At 39.1% G+C, this 14,829-nt stretch overlaps 1 protein-coding gene across 2 annotated transcripts; it reads right to left on the bottom strand.

The window, feature by feature from the left end:
• Positions 1–848: 848 nt before the first annotated feature.
• On the bottom strand, positions 849–14,217 carry LOC121925038 (phospholipase A2-like). Of its 2 annotated transcripts, XM_042456744.1 has the most exons (6): positions 14,149–14,217; positions 12,925–13,064; positions 8,915–10,007; positions 5,248–5,413; positions 2,682–2,788; positions 849–1,728 (listed from the first exon to the last, which is right to left on the bottom strand). In XM_042456744.1, exons 3-6 carry the CDS (start codon positions 8,952–8,954, stop codon positions 1,568–1,570), a joined length of 474 nt encoding a protein of 157 aa, XP_042312678.1. In that variant the 5' UTR covers positions 8,955–10,007; positions 12,925–13,064; positions 14,149–14,217; the 3' UTR covers positions 849–1,567. The 2 variants fall into 2 exon arrangements, with proteins under 2 accessions (XP_042312678.1, XP_042312679.1); XM_042456745.1 differs by lacking the exons at positions 8,915–10,007; positions 12,925–13,064; positions 14,149–14,217 and adding an exon at positions 6,921–7,196.
• Between the last annotated feature and the right edge of the window lie 612 nt (positions 14,218–14,829).

Genomic DNA, 14,829 nt, shown 5'->3' on the forward strand with positions numbered 1-14,829 from the left:
ACCCCAGGATGCCAAAGGATGGAGGCATGACAGTTAAAGTGGTGTCAAACTGCATTAATTCTGCAGAGTGGCAGCAGCCCTAGTCACAAAATAAGCACAGTTTAAGCCTCTGGTATAATACCCATGGTATATATAAATATTACATATAACAGACTGTAGAAGATAAATCCAATTGTATTTGTACTATATGCCTTCGAAACATTCATCTGGAACACTGTGAGAAGTGAATAGCTTAGGAAAAGAGAATAAATGTGGAAAATAGGGGAAAGATCCCACCCACCATATTTTCACATCACAGTCTCCAGAGATTGCATTTCTGACTGAATTTGTGATGTGGGTTTTATTACACATGTGTGAGAGTACTATCAAGCTTTGCCCCAACTAAAAACACAACAGTAAACAAATTCTTGCTCTTTCATAGCAACCCAAACTGTTACTTTGCTGAGTGCCAGTCCTAGGTATCGCCAAGCTCACACGGCAATGGCACCAGTGCTTGTTATTTGCCAGACTAAGGTGGACTGAAAGGAACTATGGAAAGCAGTTATGAACTATACCTAAATAACATGCCAGCCACACATACTTTGGAGCCTTCAGCTTTTCGCTATGGCCATTTAGCATCTAGATTGTCTTTGATTATATTAATTATGTTGTTTATATTATATTAATTATATAATTATATTAATTATGCCAGCATCTGTGGCTGGCATCTTCAGAGAATGCTTTTTCAGAGCATTCTCTGAAGATGCCAGCAACACATGTGGGCGAAACGTCAGGAAGAAAATCTTCTAGAACATGGCCACATAGCCCGAAAAACCCACAAAAAACTAATTATGTTGTTACTTGTTAGCCACCTTGAGTGTTTTTTTTAAAAGGCAGAATAGAAATGGAATTTAAAAAAAAATTAAATTGAGAGGGCCATCCCATATAGAGATTTTGAACATATAAACTTATCCAAATTCTATGCTCTTTACTCCAAGCCTCTGACTTCATTGAGGAAGCTATTACAGAAATTGCTCTCATGCCAGGCAAGGGTTCTGAGGAAGATGTCCACTCAATCCTACGGTTCCTAGTACTGTATGCTGTCCCAAGGTCTATAAGACTGCTCTCTTTGGGGAAGTGAATTCACAACCAGCCACAATATCTAGCCACATGCCACAGATCAATTCAGTAGTTCTTGTTGTAAAGCTGCACCTCATACTCCTCATCCATGCAAGCAAGATGTGAGTGCCATGAGAAAGAATTGTAATTTTACATGTTTTCATAATGTATTTCTGTGTGTGTGGTGTTCTCTGCACATCCCAAACAAATGCTTTGCCTCTGACCAACTAAATGCACCTCAGTTATGTAAGCTATGTGTACCACCATTAAAAAAAATTTTTTTTGTGTACTACACATTTTGTAAATCAACAGAGAGAAGATCATGATTTGATCTTTGATTTTAAGAGTTGAGAAGATAACATACATAGTTTGGAAGAGACTATCTTCATTTAACTAGCTGATTCTTGTCCAAATTATTAGAAAGCTTAAAGTTAAGAGAAAAATAAAATGTTTCATTTAAAAAACACTCTCAGTGCCTTTTACTCCTATAGCCACAGACAGGATAAACGTGGCCACACAAAATATTTGGCCAAAAGGTATAGTGCTGGTTAAAGCGTGCAGACCTCCAGCATTTGGCTGCTTCCTTGTCACACTGGCAGATTATTTTTTGGCATCTGTCTAGGGTTGAATCTGAAAAAGAGGAAGACAGGGTGAATAGTTAAAGGGGAATAGAACATTAAAGTAGCTAACCTGAGATCTTTGGCCAAAGGGTGGGATATAAACATTTTAATAAAATAATATAATAAAAATAAGAAATAGCTAAGCAAACAATGTGTATTTATTCCGGCCATTTGTTATTCAGAATGACCATGGTTGGTTGCATCTGTCATGACTGGTCTGAAATACAAGAAACAGTTCTTAAAGTTCAAGCTTTATTTATGTATCAGCATAAGTGAAACACCATCATAGTCTATATGAACTGTTGTTTGCTACTGTGGAAACTCCTATGTTCAAGCAAATGTTTCCTCTTGGTCTGTACAAGTCAAATTCATTGTACAGAATGAAAAAAGCCATTTAGAAGAAGGTGGAGACAGAGCAGGTAAGGGAGGAATAATCCCTCCACCTTTATCTTTCAAATTAAAAGAAATAACTATAATCCTAATTATCAGGAAGTAGGAAAAAGTAACCACAACAAATATTCTTGAAAAGCACTGACTTTAAAAAAGAACTCTGCACATTTATTTGTATAAATGTTTATATTTTAAAGGTTTGTGTCATGTTTTTCTTGTAGTTCTACCAAATCAGGATATGGAGCAGTTCCAACCCAAGTTCTAGATTTGGTTCTTCATAAACTAGACCTGAACAGCAGTTATGAATGTAGATCTTGGAATACTTCACAGTCCTTGAATTTTTTGTTTAGTAGTACTTATTTAAATTATTTTAATGACTTAAACAGCAACATCATCTGCTTAGACCACTGCAAAGCATTCTCCTGAATCTCCAAAGACACACAGTGCCTCTCTGAGAATTAAGTCAAATACACCCCATTCAAAGCATTTGCACATATTTATGCCCCCAATCTCTGAACTGTCCCCGCCCATAAAAAGTGATTAAATGCAATGAAATTAAAGTTGTTCCCTTACCACATACCACGGTATTGTCCTTACAGGTCCATTTATATCTGCGTAGTATGGGATTACAGCCTTGTTGCTGTGCAAAGCCATAACAGCAGTCATGGGTATGGCAGCACCTTTCAGCAAGAGAAATTGATTTGCATGTGTTATACTTTGTGAGGACTGCTTAAGGACATATTCAAAATAAAGCTATAGGCAATGCAGAAATAAATTTAGTTGAAACATTAAACATATTAAAATTTAAAATTAAATAAATTTAGCTGAAATTTTAAATTCTACCCAGGATATGCCAGCACTCTGTTAAATGCTTTTATTGGCACCAGGAAGCTTTTGTGGGTTTTAAAAGCACATAATAAGTTCTCTGGAAAAAAATAATAATTAGCTATGCATAGCCACAAGGGTTTGAAAGATGCAAATACACACCCACTACTACAGATGGTGAAGTTAGTGAAGCAAGAATTAAATGGAATGAAATTAATCCCTAATGAAATTCAAGTAGTTGCAAATCAAAGTTAAACAAGGCCACACAATAATATGCCTCTTCTCCTACTGTATTCTCTCAATTTAGCAACATGGTAATGTCATCCAACATAAAAAAGATCAGGTGTTTCTAATCTGATCACATTGCCTACCATTTTCACTCCTCACCACTGTGGACTTGCTGCTGGTTTTAAAGTTTGGTGATGTTCTTTTTTTTTTTAACTACAAGTCTCAGAATCCTGAGCTGGGGCATTGCTCTAGTCCAGAAAAGTACATTTGCCAAGCTCTTGATTGGTTTGGGTTTCTATAATGTATTCTCTTGCAGCTGCTCTTCTGCACAAATTACCGGACATATTCAACTATAAATTAGTCTCATGTATAAACTGAAGGCAACTTTTGGGTCCAGAATTGTGGATTTTGATATTACCCATGAATAGGTCAAGGGTAAAATTTAGAGGCATGTAACAAAGGTTCATAGAATCACAGGAGCTTATCGCATAGGGCTGCAGGAACGCAGCTAGCATGGAATGAAAGGGGGCATGATGGGAATGGAATGGGGAAAGGACGCATTTTACTGCACACCAGAACACCACCAACACTGCCAGAAGTCCCTGTTCCATTCCCCATCTGTCCCAGAGGAGGCGATTTTCAAGAACTGTTCTGAACAGTTCTTGAAAATCACCTCCTCTGGGATGGATGGGGAATGGAACGGAACGTGGATGTCTGGTGGAGTCAGCGGCATTCCACCGTACAGTAAAATGCGTCCTTTCCCCGTTCCGTTCCCATCACACCCCCTTTCGTTCTGTGCTGGCTCCGTTCCTGCAGCCCCGTACAATAAGCTCCATAGAGTTGGAAGAGACTTCAAGGGAAAACCAAAGCATCCCCGACAAATGGCCATCCAGCCTCTGTTTAAAAACCTCCAAAGAAGGAGACTCCGCCACACTCTGAGCAAGTGTGTTCCACTGTGGAACGGCTCTTACTGTCAGGAAGTTCCTCCTAACGTTGAGACGGAATCTCTTTTCCTGGAGCTTCCATCCATTGTTCCGGGTCCTATTCTCTGCAGCAATAGAAAACAAGCTTGCTTCATCCTCAATATGACACCCCTTCAAATACTTAAACAGGGCTATCATATCACCTCTTAACCATCTCTTCTCCAGGCTAAACATACCCAGATATAAAGGATGAAGCTAAGGAATACAATGCCAAAGAACATACAAAATTCTGGCAGGCATAATTGTTTGTGCTCACCCTAATGGCTTGATGGATGAGGAAGAAACTATAGTAAATGGCAACTGTGCAGTTTGTGTAGGAGGCTACCAGGCATGAGTGGGACTAAGAAAAGGTGCACATGTCAAAAGGATATAAAGGCAAAGCAAAAAAAAAAATAAAAAAAATAAAAAAAAATGGCCACTGCATTAGCAGTGGTTACAGCCTTTAAAGTTAAAGTGGTAACTTTCCCTAATTTTAATCCAGAAAGGCTGAAATAGACAAATGTCTTAGTCATAGCCTTCAAAGCCTGATTCCACTTGGCACTACTTTGAGGGGGAGTGCCAAAGAGCTGCCACTGCTGCCATTTTCCCACCTAGACATTGAAAAAAGTCAGAAGTGGTACCATGGTGGAGAAAGTAGAGGGTGTGTGTGCTTCTTTTAGGTGCTCCTGGGAAGAACTAAGCTCTCATTTTCCACCTCTCTAGTCAGAGAAGGGAATGGGTCCTTTTTCTGATAAGATTTAAACTACAGTACAGTCCACCCTCCGCATACGCACTCTTGCCTTATATGGATTCCAGCTTACGCAGTGAGAGGCGAGTGACAAAAATGGCATGCTGCCATTCAATTAAATGGGACTCGAGCATATGCAAAATTTGCCTTATATGGGGTGGTGGTGGTCCAGAACGGATTCCCTGCATATGGCAAGGGCGGACTGTACTTACATTGACCTGTGGATATGTTGACACAGGCTTTTGGGATCAATTTATCAACTTATACATGATCATATACAGTAATCCTGACATCATTTAAAAGTTTTAAAATAAAGTGGGAATCCAGTTGGAGAAGTAAATAGAGATATGACACTTCATAATACAACTGTTCTTACCAGTCTGTTTCATCCTTGGGCCATCCTCTTCCTCCCAAGCCACAGTAGCATCCATAACCTAGATACATCAAAGGAAACTGGTTCGTGCCACACTGTAAGGCTCCAGACAATTCAAGGAGTCCTCTTTTGTGTAAAGAATGGGTCTTTCCAAGAACACCATTCCAAACTGTAAAGACAGGGACATGATTTTACTGCATTTTAAATAAAGCTGTTACAACAAAATCCTTGCTTAAACTTTTATTTATTTTTTTGCACTTTCCAGTTTCAGTTCCAAACTGATTCATATATTATGGCACACTCAGAAGCCACATTCAGTCCAAGAAAAATTCTTAGGTTCATGTATCCTCCTATCCAGTCCTTTTTTCTTCTTGAACAAACTTGAATAGCAATTCAAAAGCTATCACTTTTATTCTTGCTAAAACACAACTTATTGGCTGAATCAATACATCATGGTTAATGTGAACTATAACTTCAAACAAACAAATCTGAAACCATGGCTTAATGTGTTTCTGACTATAACTTCCTGGTACAACTATGTGTTTTTTAAACAACAGGGCTACTCAAACATAAAAATATGGTGCTACTCATTATTATTGCATCTGCCTGAAATATCTGTGTGTATGATTTTGATTTTTCTCACCAGCTCTTAAGCTTTCCAGTCAATATGCTTAAAGCAGACAAAAAGAAAGATGGCCTGTGGCTGACTGAACTCTTATTTGAAGTTCAAATAGTCACATCTGATCATTAGTATCAAACCAAACCCCCAAAACTCTTTTATGTTAATACAGCTAACCACACATTGCTAAGAATAAAGAAAATATGGAGATGCTTTTCTAATGCAAACAAGCATTCTGGCCAAGAATTGCTTCATAACCTTCTGTGAAAATGTTCTTAGAACCCAAGGATAAAGACTTAACAGTTCTGCTTATCCTTATAACTTGCACCACTAAAAAGGGAGGGATCCAAGAATGGATTCATCTAAGTCTTTTAAAATAAGGGGAAAATAAAGACCTTTTATGTGGGTCAAGAATAGTCTCTTCGACACACCCTCAAATCTACAGTGCAGTGTAGTTATCTGTAGAACTATTTTGCAATTTTTAAAGATTTTTGCCATCCTGGAGGAAAGCAGAGGGGTGGCCAACCTAGCATCCCATGGAAAGTTGTTCCATAGTGTGGGAGCTGTGATCAAGGATTCCTCTTTCATGATGCACCTGAGAGAAAGTCTTTTCTCAGAGCCCTGAACTGGCTTACATGGTGCAATACAGTCTTGCAGATAGCCTGAACCCAAGCCATACATGGATTTACAGTTCATCATCAGGACTTTGAATTTTGCCTGAAAATGGTAATTTATTGTTATTTCATTTTTTATTTATATTTATATTTTTACATTTTATATTCTGCTTCTTTCCTGACATGGGATTGAAGGAAGCTCACGTCATAAATCAGAGCAAGTCATATCTAAAAAAATCCTACAGATGAAAAAGTTAAAAAATCTGTACTTTAAGATCATGTAAAAGCATTTCAAAACACGAGAATAACTAGTGAAGGGTTTCTGATTTCTTACATTTCTTGGGATTCAGGATCAGAAACATACCTAAAATATTATTAATTATATTAAAATCATTGCTATTATAATCTCCACTTCCTAAAATATTTTAATTCAATTTACTTACAGTTTTTCCTTTGATTTAGAGGCATGTATTTGGTTCTTGCTAATCAGAAAAAAAGGCATTCCTCAACTGCGACAGGACGTAAATCTTTGTAGCCCAAAGGCATATAGTTAAAGCATTTTGCTCAAGACAAAACTCAACAAACAGGCTTGACAGACAAAAGTGTGTCTCCTTGGAAAGCTGGAAAAAGTGACAATCGCTTTAATAGGGGCAGGGGGTTCAAAACAAAAAGGAAAGTTGCAACTGAAGATCACTGTTTTAATACAGGCTTGCTGTTGTTTTCGGGAAATTCCTTGGGAATCAGATAACCATTTCTGAAAAAGTAACAGTTCCTCTGTACAACACAGTGTTCAAACTGATTTAAAAAAAAACAAAACTAATGAGACATAACAAATAGCAATATTGTTAAAAATAAAGAGCAGTAACAGTAATGTCTGCACCTTAACCGGCAGGTATATCAGACTGTCAGGGTCAGACATTTCAACACCCTAACACAAAAAGTATATGCTTCAGTAATAATAAAAGTAATTGAGAAAGGGCTCCAGATTTGTGGTCCAAAGTTAAGGAAGAAAAGCAAAAACTAGAAAACCCTTGCTGAAGGACACTGCATACAAGAACAAACAGTATTAACCTTCGAGATGATGTACAGTAAGCAAAGTTTTAACAATGCACACACCAAAATACATTTGTAAGATTATAAATTATATGCCACATATCTCAGTACTGGAAGAATTTCCAGGAGGGAAAGCTATGAAATTTCAACCCAACCCATCCCCAGCTCATTCCTACCATAACAGTATAAAAGTATACTCTGTGTGTGTGTGCGCGCGCGCACGTGCGCACACTGTGTGCCTTCAAGTCATTTCTGGACCATGAGGTGGACTTATCACAGAGTTTTCTTGGCAAGTAGTCACAAAATAAATTTGTTGCTATAGAAAGGGCAGACCTTTCTCCAAATAACCGTCCCATTGAATTATTCATTCTAGGTTGAACAGCCAAGACGCTGTGACTGAGAAAATTTTACTAAACTTAAGAAAGTACAGAAGGCCCTGTGTCTTCTACTAGCTAGGCAGATTGCTAAAAATTGTGACATAACAAAAATGCGCCATGCAATTAGAGTGTGTGACATGGGCACTTATAACCTCAAGTTTTCTGGTGTTGTGGCATCTATCTGGGCAGACATTAAGCCCCAGTAAATAACGCAAGAGCCCTAAAATAGGTTAAATGCTTTGCAATAACAACTTCATTTGAAAAAGATCTGCTATGTGCCAGCTTCTGCTATGAAAACCAACTTCCTTATTAGAAGCAGAAATGGGGAAAGTTCCTTTTTTGGACTACCACGCCTAGAATCTGTAGAGAAGGCAACTGTTATGTGCTTATGCGTATATTTTCTGTCCTTGCTGGTACAGATGAGTTTTGAGTATCCACTCAAAACATCACTGTTTAAAGGACAGAAACAGAAAAACCAATATTTAGAAATAGAACAAAAGCAATCATTCAAATATGAGAACTGCATTCTGTCAAAATGCCAGAGTACCCAAGGCTAAGCCATTCCACTGACCTAATTTTACTGAAGGCAATTTAAGAGTCTAGGAATGGTGTGAACTCCATTGCCGGGTCCTTTACAAATGCCACTAAACTAAAATAAGGTTACGTCACATGCCACTTTGAAAGTTTTAAGATATATGTTGTGCTTATGCATCTTTCAAACACAATGGAACATGTCTGGTTTTCTGTACATGCTCACACACTACACAGTTAACATGCAAAAAAATAATAATCAGTAGCTAGATGCTTAAAGTTATATGATAATAATGTGAAAGACATAAGCTTACTCACCTGTCCAAGTGTGGTTTGCTTTTGCTGAACAAAATTTTGTAAGGATCAGTTATGGATCCACTGCATTAGGTGGGAGAAAATAGGAGAAGAGTGCAAAGGGGAAGGTATTTTGATGAAGTCAGTTACTACATCATTTCAGATATCTAATTTTTACTCACCTGCCTGAAACAGCAGCAGCGTTGCCAGTTGGGCTTCCATTTGGAGGTCAATTCAGTACGACCCCCACCCTGTCTCTGGCACACTCATAGCCTGACTGTCTAGGTTCTTCCTGTAGTTCTGTCAAACTAAGCCAAGGAGTGGGTGTGTATAAACAGTCTTACCAGGCTGCTCCTCTACAGTCTACTCTCAGAGCTAAATATATGAGTATATAGTTAAAGGTGAGACACTTCCTTCTGTGCTGCCAAGTGCCCACTGTTCAGAAACAGAGGGAAGGCCCAGTTCTCTGAGGCTGCTCCTGCCAATAAGGCTCAGTGCTTCTATGTGCACGTTTTTCCTTTTTGGGAGGGGCTGTTAGAAAGGAATTAGACTGAAAAGATCTCTCTGACAGGTTTAGATACTACAGCCACTAAGCCAGAGTTCCTTTCTTAAGCTGTTTGCTTAAAGCCCCCAATTGACCCCTCCAGGGTTGTTTCACTGCTCTCTCTGTTGCAGCCTAACAACTACAACTGAGATTTGAGTTTATAGGACTGGGGGGAAAAATTAAGTTAAAAAAGTCAAACAACTAAACTCAGAAAAGCACCTCCTTCCTCCAAATACCTGAGTTTAGCAAACTTCTTAAAGTTATGTAAGTGATCCAAACAGTTTAGTAAATGCTCACTGCTCTCTTTTTTGGTCTTGACCTTGTTAAACATTAAGTCAGCTTTCCCTGATCTAGTGCCTGCCAGATGATGGACTATAATTCCCATTGCCCTCAGTCAGTCTGGCCATTAACCTTAGCTAACACATCTGGAAGTCACCAGTTTAGAGAAAACCTGTAATTACCAATTTTGTATCAATAATCATAAAGATGGATTTAAAAGACAAGTCTCAATCCAGTAAAGTTGGACCTATCTGTGGCTTGTTTTGCTAGATTGGGATTTTTCACATTAATCAGATGAGAAAGCAGTATTTATAGGCTGTAAAGTCTATTTGGATGTGAAGTACTAAATGGAATTTCCAGCTACAGAAAACAAATCTTCCAGTAGAACAGGTAGATATGACTGTTAACCATGGGAGCTCATGCCAACATTTAAGGTCAGAGACAGTGGGAGTCTGTTAAATATGGAAGAGAGAGAGAAAAGAAAAAGGAATTGGTCATTACTTTCACACACAGCTTATACAACTCCAGAAATACCTGACTGTTCAGTTGAAAGGTGGCTATTCGACTAGATGGCGTTATTTAATCTACCGTACTTTCAAAGTGTGCCGTTCTAGTACCACTTGCAGCAAAGAGATCAATATGCACCTCCATCTAACAGTTGGGTCCATTTATCATATGTTTGTTATCTCTAAATCATTTCTTTAAGACTTATTCATCCATTAGAATCTTTACTTTATAAAATGTTTTTGTAATGCTGATGGAATGCTTATATCAGCTACAATATACAGTTTTAAAATTGGCATCTTGCTGCCCGCTGTCTTGCTTTAGCAAAATTCACATACGGCACAAATTGTGTAATTATATTTTTGGGGAAGAACGGCAGGGCACAGATTAAATAAATAAATAGGGCTTTCATTGCCACATGTGAAAAAAGTCAAAATGTAATTTGGCATCTTAAAATACTACTATATGACCCTTCATGAGCCAGAGCCTGCTTTAGTTGTACAGTAGTTACCTCCTGTGGACACTTTAATTATAGGTTTTGTCAGAACACACCTCAATTATAGTAAGATTACATTTTTCCCATCTTGTGGAGCATACAAGTGATTGGAGTGAGTACTCTAATTCATGACAGATATTGTGCAAATAGAACAAGAAACTGGTAGCTGTCTGGATGTACTAATATAACACTAGGAGAATTTTATTTTCTTTTGGACTATAATACCCAGAATCCATTCACTGGTATGGATATTGCTTTGGGGATTCTGACGTCCATACACCAAAAAGATAACTTTTTCAGCTTCTGATTATACCATAGTAATAGGATATAATTTTTATTTTTACTGTGTTAAAAATGCAAGAATCAGAGTCTGAAGACTGCTTATATATAGCGTCAGAAACTGTACAGACCCATAGTGCATTCCTGCTCCTCACTGTTGTTAGTGGCCAGCATAGTGGTGGGGAATTTGTTGCTCCCCAAATACTGTTGGATGTCAATTCCACAGGCAGAATACAGTCTGATCCCTATATGCACAGGAAATACATTCTCAGACTTACCACAGATAGTCTCAAGGGTGCTACAAGATCTCTCTGCATACTGATTACAGCCTTGTTCCCACTGCGTTTAAATCGGGATTGGAATCCGGGTTAAAGGGGCATGGTTCCTACTGAATCTGATTTTAGAAATCGATTCAGAAGGGGGGGGGGGCATGATTTCTGTCCTTTTTTTGCCCGTGTCAAAAAGATGCTGGGTTTTTGCAGTGTTTTGGGGCTGAATTGATTTATTTTCAAATATATCGATTCAGTCCAAGTGGGAACCAGGCGGATTCAAATCAGATTCAAATCCACCCAGATTCCCACTGGGTGGGCAGCCTGTCCTGTCCCATCACTGGCCTCTCCAGGCCCCCAAATTCCCAACCCAACCTCCTTAGAATCATAGAATCATAGAGTTGGAAGAGACTGCACAGGCCATCCAGTCCAACCCCCTGCCATGCAGGAAATCCAATCAAAGCATCCCCAATAGATGGCCATCTAGCCTCTGCTTAAAGACCTCCAAGGAAGGAGACTCCACTACACTCTGAGGAAGGAGTGTGTTCCACTGTCGAACAGCCCTTACTGTAAGGAAGTTCCTCCTAATGTTGAGGTGGAATCTCTTTTCCTGTAGCTTGCATCCATTGTTCCGGGTCCTGTTCCCTGGAGCAGCAGAAAACAAGGTTGCTCCCTCCTTACCGCCTTCTTTGGCTGCTGACTGGCTTCTTTGTGCCTTTTTTTAAATTTCCCGCAGCCGGGCAGGCCGGAAGGAGGTCACAGAGAAGTCAGAAGCCTTGTGACTTCCTTCCCAGCTTTCCTCCAGCTTCTCAGTGACCTTCTTCCGGCCTCCCCGGCCGCGGGAAATTTAAAAAAAGGTGCACGGAAGCCTGTGAGTGGCCAAAGAAGCCGGTAAGGAGGCTGGGCCCGGGATTTTGGGGCCTAGAGAGGCCAGAAATGGCCGTGCCAATAAGCTGTCCCCTGCCACTTTCCGATTCCTGGGCTGATTCCTGATACCAGCACAAACATAGTGGAAACAATGTTTTTTCAGAAATGGTTTCTGGAATCAGTTCAGGAAACGGATTTTCCAATAAGTAAGAATGGTCCCACAGACTAACATGGCTGTATCATTGAATTAATATCTATCTGTGTATCATCCAAAATCAAGAGCAATAGAAATTATAAAGAAATGTTAATAATTAAGGCTAGCTGAGCTTAAGGGAAAAGATTGGGCAACAAGAGCAAAAGGTAATCAAAAAGTTTAAAATAAGTACAGGAAATCTTTACACCTTCAGGGGATTGTACCTACAGTTCCCATCAGCACAAATCAGTAAGGTCAATAGTAATGGATTGTGGAAACGAGAGCCCAAAACCATGGGAAGGTAAAAGTCCCACACCTGGCTGCTGTCACACTGCAGAATTAATGCAATGTGATAACACTTTAATTGTCATGGTTCCATCCTATGGAATTCTGGGAATTCTAGTTTATCGTGGCAGCAGAGTCTCTGACAGAGAAAATTAAAGATCTCACAAAACAACAAATCTATTAATTTCATAGCATTGAGTCATGGCAGTTAAAGTGGTGTCAAACTACATTAATTCTACAGTGTAGATGCATCCGCTGTCTTGAAGGAGTTGGATGTAGTAAGAAAATAGTTGGGGTAAAAAGAGAACAGTAAAGGAAATCAAGTGGGCAGAATTATATTTAAGAAGGTGTAGATTGAGCTGAAGGGACTAAGAGTGTGATTTTTTGAGTAGAGCAGATGGAGCAGCAAGTTGATAGGCAGATAGAAGAAAGTGAGGAAGAGGCAAACAGGCATGCCCTGGGTTAAGGGTACTTACCATAGGGATCTTCCTCTTTCTTTGCTTTGAAATGCTTTGAAGCTACCAAGAAAAAGTAGGTGGTTTCCTAGCAACACCTGTATGCATTCTCTGCCCTCTGTTCTCCATGGGAATGGACTGATAGTAAGTTCAAAGACAGCCTTGGAAACACAAGAGGATGAATTGTACTCTAGCATGATAGAAACCATAGTGGTATAAAAGGCAGTGGAGTCAGTAGGCTTGGTGTCACCCAGTGCAATAACTCATGGTGTCACCCCCCCTGCATTGACCTCCTCCCATACTCCACCGTACAGAATCCTTAGTAATGTTTTATTATTATTATTATTATTATTATTATTATTATTTATATAGCACCATAGGCTTTACATAGCGCTTTACAAAGGAGGAAAACAACAATCCAAAAATAAAAACAAAGCCTGCCTACGGCACACAATCTAAAACGACAAGCAGGATTATAAAATTATTAAAATATTACTATAACAAGGTTAAAACAATACTATAAAATGTAAATTAATACAAATAATATGAACATAAAATCAAGATGAAAGTTGGAAGGCTTCCCTGAATAGAATAGTCTTTAGTTTAGACTTAAAGTAATCTAGAGATGTGGTGGTCCGCAAGTTCATGGGAAGGCGATTCCAAAAATAGGGGGCAGCATGGGAGAAGAGGTGTATCCAAGTAGAGGCAGACGAAATCCTTGGCTGAATCAGCTGCACCGAATCACTAGAGCACAGAGAGCAAACAGGAAGATAGGGGGAAACAAGTGCTGACAAGTAGGTGGGGGCCAATCCATGAAGGGCTTTAAAGTTAGTAATAACAACAGTGTACTGATGTTATTCATTAATCGTAATTCCTGTATATTACTGAATATAATGGTAATAGTTGTGACATACCACATATAGTTGTCAACCTCATATATAAACTGAGGGCAGATTTTGGGACCAAAATTATGAATTTTTATATGAACCATGGCTAAGTCGAGGGTAAAATTTAGGGGCATGTAATAAAGGGTATAAAGCACAAAGCAAAGGAAAACAATGCCAAGGAACTTATAAAATTCCAGCAAGCATAACTATTTGTGCTCATACCATCATGGCTGGTTGGCTGGCTGGCTGAAAGAATAGAAGGGGATCAGTGCTTCCAGGGCAGATTAAACTCTTGCCTTTCACCGTGTGTCTGTGTGTGTCTGTGTGTAGGGAGGGAGAGGAGGTGGCATAGTCTTACCTTTCCCAGTCTGTTCAGGCAGAAACAATCTGGCGTCTCTCTTAGCTTGTGTGTTCTCCCTCATTTATAACTTCTCCTGTTTTAGCCACACTCTGATGTTGCTTGGACACACGTCACCATTTTCATCTATGAAACATTGGAGGGTATGGTCAGAGCTGGCTTGTTGTAGATGTCACGAAATCAATAGGGCTATCTAGATGGACATTTCACCTTGATCTTGGGGTGATTGTGTATGAATATTGTCAGTTCCTTTAATAAAGCTACACAATACACAGGTTGTACTTTTTTCTCTGAGTGAAAAGGTCTTCTTTGGTGACTTTTCATCCTGAATCCTCCTCCCTCCACTCTAAACAGAAATGATCAATTTGGGATGATTAGTTGCCTTCCCACATCTGTTCCTTTGCCACAGTATTTTTTTTCCCTTCGGGAGAGGTGTGCGCCAAGTAATGTTATGATTATGGGCATCTTCTTTCTTTTATGGACCCACATTGGCAGCCAATAAAAATAATGTTAGCCACAATTTCTACCTAATTCCCTAAAGCAGAAAGGTGTCCCTGAGTCCTTCCAAGCAAAAACTATATATTAAAAACTGACAGCATGAGGCAATGGGATTAGGACACAGTTAGGGACAGAACGTACCCTGTGTAGTTGGAGGTTGTTTTTTCATAAGAAAACTCAATA

This window comes from Sceloporus undulatus, chromosome 3 (assembly GCF_019175285.1).
Source record: "Sceloporus undulatus isolate JIND9_A2432 ecotype Alabama chromosome 3, SceUnd_v1.1, whole genome shotgun sequence".
Lineage (NCBI taxonomy): Eukaryota > Metazoa > Chordata > Lepidosauria > Squamata > Phrynosomatidae > Sceloporus > Sceloporus undulatus.